The sequence below is a fragment of the Micromys minutus genome, assembly GCF_963924665.1.
Source record: "Micromys minutus genome assembly, chromosome: 12".
Lineage (NCBI taxonomy): Eukaryota > Metazoa > Chordata > Mammalia > Rodentia > Muridae > Micromys > Micromys minutus.
The window spans coordinates 51,804,701-51,811,776 of NC_137981.1; the positions used below are offsets into that span (position 1 = coordinate 51,804,701).

Sequence of the window (7,076 nt, forward strand, 5' to 3'; positions counted from 1 at the left end):
TGTAACATGTATGACACAGCCTTTTCCATGTCTTACATGTCTAGGGATTTCAGCTGAAGTAGATTGATAGGACAGCATCAGTGGTGATGTTTGTGATGGAAGTTATCCCTGGTGTGCCTGGGGAAATCTTACTATAAATGGTCCACTTTGCTAATGGGATCTTGCCTGCCTTACTTATCTCAGGATGTGAAGCTGGGAGAGGGCCACTTACCCACAAGCTTTATTTAGGCACTAGATGGTTTCATTGTAAAGTTGGACTTCTTCATTTTAGATGAGTCAGATGAAAAAGCTCCCTGTGCCTGATCTGCCCACCGAAGAGCAGGAGCCTCCACCTGATGTCGTGAGTTAGCAACTTCTCTTCTCCTCCATCCAGCCCAACCTCCAGGAAATGTTCCCAAAAGACAAAGCCCACACGGCTCAGTAACTGATTTCCAAGAGTGGTGAGATTTGTGTGCATATTAACATAAAACACAAACTCTTCTACAAATCTTTAAGATGCTAAATGTGGGAATATCCCTCTACAATCTTACCTGTGAAATTATCCCCTAAATTTAGAACCAAGAGGTAGAAGTTGATAATACATAATATTTGTGTCTTAGGTGGTCTTTCTGTTGTTGAGTTAAAACATTGTGACCAGCATCAATTTGAAGAGGAAAAGGTTTATTTCAGCTTATATAAGTCTATCACTGGGGGAAACCAAGACAGGCATTGGAACAGAAGCTAAGGAGAAGTATAGCTAGCTGAATTGCTTTTCTTGGATTGCTCAGACTGATTTCTCATACAACTCAGGACTACCTGCCCAGGATTGCCCCTCCCATAGTGGGCCAGTCTCTCCCACACCAATAATAGATCAGAATGGTATTCCACAGATATGCCTACATTTCTATCCTGTAGAGGCATCTTCTTAATTGATTTTTTCTCTTCCTAGATACATCTAGGTTTGTATTAAGCTAGCCAATACCAACCAGTACAATTCACCCTCAATATTATCTAATTTTAGTCTAGGGTGATGCAACACAAACAGCATAGGTTATATAGATTAGACAACATGTATTTCTACCCATTCTTGAGAGTGGAAATTCTAAGATTGAGGATCTGGGAGTTTCAGGTGTCTAGTGAGGGCTGTTTCTTTGTTTTTTTTAATTAAGGGGACATGAGAAGGAAAGAAAGGAAAGAAGAGGAGGGGAGAGAGATTAGGGAAAGAAGGGATACAATCATCTCTTTGTATCTTTCCACTTAAAGACATGGATCAAATTCTAAGAATTCCACTCCCAAGGTGCAAATGCCCCAAACCTTATCATCATACCAGGGCATGTGATACATGTGATTTGTGTGGAAGCACAAAATTAAGTCCACAGTAACCCTTATAATCACATATCTGTGGTCATGTCTGGATTATAAACTCGGAATTAACTGAAAGTGTCAAACTCATGGGTATAGAAATATTATTGTGGGTGAGTTTATAAAGTCTCTGTCCCTGAATATTAGTTAACCATTTTCAGTATGCATACATGTTTTGGAAGAAACTACTCCAAGGTGATTTTCCCTTTTTATCTTTTTACCAGCTAACCACAAAGCCAAATTTCCCACCGCCACCAATTCCTGTTTCCTTGTAAGTATCAGATGCTTGCTGGTAGATTCTCTGTCAACTAGCTCTAATCCACAGTTTCCTCATCAACACTCCCTAGACTAACCTAAGCTCATGATAGCACATTTTTTCTGGGGTACCTGAAAAAGCAAAGCTTCCTTCTGTACTGATTTCTTGTGGCTCCTGAATTTTTACTGTAAAGAAAAATAGTTCTCTTATAAATGTTGAAAATACTTAACATAACTATTATATAAGGCAAATATCTTCCAAAGAATTGTTTCTGGATGCTCATTCTAGATGATATAAAGTTAGATATTTATTAATTCTGCAAGAGATAGAATATGAAAAGCAGATACATGAAGGGAAGCTGGAATAAAAGTCAAGTCCTTTTTAATCTTCAGAAAAGGGCAGAATCCATTTGCTCATGGGTAGTTCCTCATGCCTAACTCTCTGTTGTATATACAAGAAGAAGGTCTGAAGTTCTTTTTGTCAAGATGTCTCATAGGTTTAGTGAGCAAATAGGTTGCACATGTTTGGTGTACCTAGCTCCTCAAATGTTGTTTGTGCCAAAGTGTGAGATGCTAACAAGAAAACATTGTGGTGTCAACATGAATGGAGCTGGTGAGGCAAAAGACCATTGACAGGGTGTTTGGAATATGAACTGGCCACTGGAAAGTGGATTACACTTAAGTGAGGAGGTAGGCAGTAACCCCACAAAGGGGAAAATGTGCCCTTTCTACTGACTGATTTACTTTCCATTTTGTCCATATTGTGCAACACAAAAGCACTTCCTTTACTATTTTTAGAGTACGTTCACCTCTGTACCCACATAAGATATCTATAATGAAATCATTGTCTTTTTTATTCACTGCTAGCGTCAAGGAGAAAAGGCCCAATCATGTCACCAAAGAGGTGCTTACTGTGAGGCAGGAACTGGCATAAGTGCCTTGACTCTGAGTTTTCTCTATAACCTAGGTAAGGGAGACTGAAAATAAAGTCACGGTGACACCCAGTTCCTCATTTTTTATCATGATAGTGCACAAAGATGCTGGGAATAAATGCAACATCCCATAGTCAACCTCCCAACATCCACAACCCTCCCTGCATCTCATCCTCTGGGTAGGCTACTTGTCTTGGACTACTTCTCTATGCCCATAACACCCCCCCCCTTCCTCTGTTCTTATTCTTCAAATTACCTGCACCAGCATTAGAATTGCAGAGTGAGATTCTCACCTTTCATCCTGACCTTCTGCTGCTTCTAATTCTTCATTGCTAATTCATTGCATTGTTTGATGTAACATTACACTAGAGAGTAGGGTTTTGTGGAATTCTTTTTATTATTAGCATCACCTTACATCTATTTATCTACATAGTTAATTTTTCAGGATGCTTTATCTTCTGAGAGGTTTTTTCTTTCTTTAAGGGACCCAAATGCAAAAGTCTGAAGCAACAGCTAAGTCAAGGTGGATGATCAGATGGTCAGAGTGGAAGCCTCAATATTTTGGATGGAAAGGAGATGTGCTTACTTCATTATTACTAGTCTCTTGACTCTCAAAGGTTAACACGTTCTGGTTTGTGCTGTATTTTGAGAAAATTAAAACTTTTAAGAAAGACACACACTTTTGAAAATATGTGCTAATTTAAATGATCTTTCCCCCCATATCTTTTAGCCATAGGGAGATGGCTAAAGGAATGTATAACTGTAAAATTCTAATTAGTTGATTCCCCTCCCCCTTTTACTATGATGTTGACTGACAGTTCAAATATCTTGAAGGCCTTAATTTCCTCATTTGGAAGGGATTTATGTTACCCTTTAATAAAAACAAAACAGAACAGAAAAGACAACATGAAATCATAAGACACTGGGTTGGGGGGAGTGTAATCATTGCTAAATAATCAGTGTTTTGATTCTTTTAACTTATCAAACTAGAACATTCAGTTTTCAAAAAAAATTATGTAAGCACCCTGGTCTATATGTCCTTGCTTTCTGAAGTTTTTATTAACTTGGTTATTTTGGGAGTGTTCTACAATCCAGTAAAATGTGTTTTTCTTTTTAATTAGTCACAAATATTTGTATGCCAGTTACTGGCATGGTTGAAGCGAGCTTCCCTTTCTAAACAGAGAATGTTTCAGTTAAAGAAATGAAAATAAGCCAGAAGTTACAAACTGGAGACCTGTTGGCTGGGTTTGGATTACAGATGTGTTTTATTTGGTCTAAATTAAAGATGTTGACCACACAGAGTTTAGTTTTTAAACTGATTTGGTTTCTTAGAAATAAATTTTAAGTTGTGAGATCATGCATAAACATCTAAATTCCTGAGCTAAAAGAAAAAAATTCAGATAGTCTGTCAACAGCATAACCACATTGTCTTTAACATCTTCAGCCTCACTGACAGATGGTAGAGCCAGTATGGTTGGTTGGGTACCAAATACGCCCTGCCTTGCTTTAAGAACTCTAATTTAGTCTAGCTGTCCAGTTTTAGAATGATGGGAACAGCTCCATACATGTTGTGATAACACACTCCCAACAATTATAATTTTGTTTTGCCAGAGATTTGTAAGTAGATGTGTAAGCCCCCAGTTTGTCCCTGTGCATGAGGGAGGAGGCATGTGGGGAACTTTCTGAGGAACATTTCTTCATTCATCTTTTCTTCTGGTTGTTGACATCTGGTACTGCTGCAGCTGTGCTGTTATGTGAAGACAAGGATGATGTGAACAAGACAGATCAGGGAGATAAACAAAATTTAACTGCACTTCCTAAGAAATTTATTGAACTGGTAGATTAACAATTGTTGAAGTGGGTCCACTTTTTGCTGGAACATCTTGTACAATCAATAAATTTTCCTTGTTGTCCAAAACATGTTGAGTTGGGTTTTCTCTCACGTGAAGCTGCATTTACTCTAAGAAGCAAAACAGCTTTACCATTGCCAAGATGCATGCTCCCCTGTTACCATGGTGGAATGTCCCCTTAGTAGCATTGCCAATACCAAAGTGCGTGCTCCACTCTCATCTTGGTGGCATCCCCTTTGGTATATTTGTGTCTTTGCATCCATTGCCAACACCCATTGCCTCTGACAGTCTTTTCATTCTGTATCTCAAGGGTAGACTTCCAGACTCAGTAATTCTAGTGTTCATCTATGAACTCTCATTGTCAGATCCTTTCTTTCCATGTGGGAGTTTCTTAAGGGCAGAGCTACTTACATATAGCTGAGTCCTGAGGTTGAGACTATAAACTAACTCTCTCTCTCTCTCTCTCTCTCTCTCTCTCTCTCTCTCTCTCTCTCTCTCTCTCTCTCTGTGTGTGTGTGTGTGTGTGTGTGTGTATAACTCCTACATGGAAAGAAAGGATACAACAATGGGAGTTAATAAGTGAAATATATATGGCAGAAATATTAGAATAGAACAAAGTCAGCAAAAAAAAGAAAAATCCTTTATTCTCTAATAGCATTCAACCACAAATAACAGTTCTACCAACAGAGATGAGGCCTTGGCATGACTGCTTTCATAATGGTTGTACTTTTCAAGAAAGGCTGAACGCTCTTTGCAGGCAAAACTGCCAACTACAGGGAGATTTTTCAATGGTAGATGGGTATCTTGGCATATACCCTAGGTTAGCTTATGATTTCTACACTTGTTTTTTGTGTATTACTTGTCTATTGAGTAGTTTTCTTGAAGTCTGAAGGCCTTGGTATATATATTGAACAGTTATGACAGTCTCCTTACACAAGTATCACACTAAACCACAAGGTCCTCTAGTATGTAAGGACAATCTTAACCTCAAGAATTATGCTTTCTCCATGAGGGATAAGTCATTTTATTCTTTAATTGTTATCTAATTCAAGGAGCTTACATCTTGGTAAATACAAAGCCCAAGGAAAGCGCTGGTAAGAAATAAAACAATGTTTATTCGTACAGCAGGAGGAGGACCTGAAATTGTATTTAAAACAATAACTCCACACCACAAACAAAGAAAGTATGGAGATTTTATTTATAATTTATATACATAATGATGTAGAAAGTTGTGGTGACTTTCTTCCTGAGGATGCTCAGCTTAATGTCATCATTACATAAAAAAAGATGTCAGACACATTTTGGTCATGCTTAGCTCAAGGTATATTCCAAAATGTGAAACGGCAGATAGGAACTCTTTGAACATGTTCAATTTAAGTTATACTGATGATATACAAAAATGGCTCTAAGCATGCTCAGCTAATGTCATAAAATGGCAGGCATTAATGTTTCTCTATACCCTTAACTTTCTCCAGACTTTTAGCTGAGAAACATCCAAAGATACTTTGAAGGTGAGTTAATATATGTTTTCATCTAATGGTCTGCCTTACCTAGAAGCTAATGACTAATAAATCCAAAATAATATTCAAAGAGATCAGTTTATAACAACTCACACAGAAGAAGAAAAATTAAAGACAGAAAAGGTTATAGATGAAGACACAAGTCAATGAAACCTGGCTGGTTACAAAATGCTAGTGATAGACAAACCACTGTTCTGTAAGAGAAATTCCTTGAATGGCTTGGAGCCTGGTATTTTTCACCCTGATCCAGAATGCCAACAAGGGGTCAACAGTAAGTCAAAGGGCTGTTCACTTGAATAGGGCTCCCAGAACCAATACCTTCAACGTGAGGACTAGTACACCCAACCTGAAGGGCCTAAGATTCTGAGTCCTGAGAGATACACTCTCAGTTCCAGAGGCTCCAGTTTACAAGTGAAGTTCATGGACATCATCTCATTTTCATTTTAATGAAGACTTTTCATTGTGGCTACTTGTTGAAATGAGTATCAGACAGTCACTTGGTTCAGTTATGGCTTATGCCACAAGAGCAAGCCCCAAATGAGGTTAGGGAGTAATTACCTAATCATACTTCATCATAATCACCAGGATTCATAAGAGTAATAACACTGCGAAGAACAAAACAAGGACAACAACAACAACAGCCCCATCATAGGATCAGCTATTTCCTTTCTTAATGTCTACCTCTTTCATGCTTGGAAGAGACCAACATTGAATATTCTAGTTGAGATAAGGCATTTCTGCTATTGCAGCACTTAAAATGTATTCCACATACTATTTTCCAGCCTTGCTGTATTGATTATAGTTGTGTCTAAGGATCTGCTTACTAGATACATCCTTCCAGGGATAAAGCATCAGAGTTGTCTATGGTGGTGGAGAACAGGGTGCTGAGTTTGAATGCTTCAGGAAGCCCTCTGAGTAGGGCTGGATGCTAACTCAAGCTTTGCCCAGTGCAAATGGTGTCTTCAGTGAAAGCTTCCCGACAGAGGCAGAGATGATAGGTACTGTTCTGACCACTTCATATAAGGGGAACTGGATGTTGGATTACATAGTCACCAAGCTTCCTTCTTTATACTCTTGCTTCAGCAATCCAAGTTCATTTCTTCTTAGTTTTTAATGTTATAAAATACGCATAGCATCTAATAAATGACATATAATTCCGTGGCTTTAATTACATTCAA

At 38.3% G+C, this 7,076-nt stretch overlaps 1 protein-coding gene across 1 annotated transcript in view; it reads left to right on the forward strand.

The window, feature by feature from the left end:
* The window catches only part of ADAM28 (ADAM metallopeptidase domain 28), a gene marked incomplete at its 5' end in the record, with an annotated part of 34,782 nt that extends 31,446 nt beyond the window's left edge, over positions 1–3,336 (forward strand). The window contains 3 exons of the mRNA XM_080926757.1: positions 272–340; positions 1,566–1,612; positions 3,012–3,336. Coding sequence (XP_080782883.1) covers positions 272–340; positions 1,566–1,612; positions 3,012–3,033 — 138 coding nt within the window. The 3' untranslated portion in view covers positions 3,034–3,336. The remainder of the gene's footprint in view (positions 1–271; positions 341–1,565; positions 1,613–3,011) is intronic.
* Positions 3,337–7,076: the final 3,740 nt, after the last annotated feature.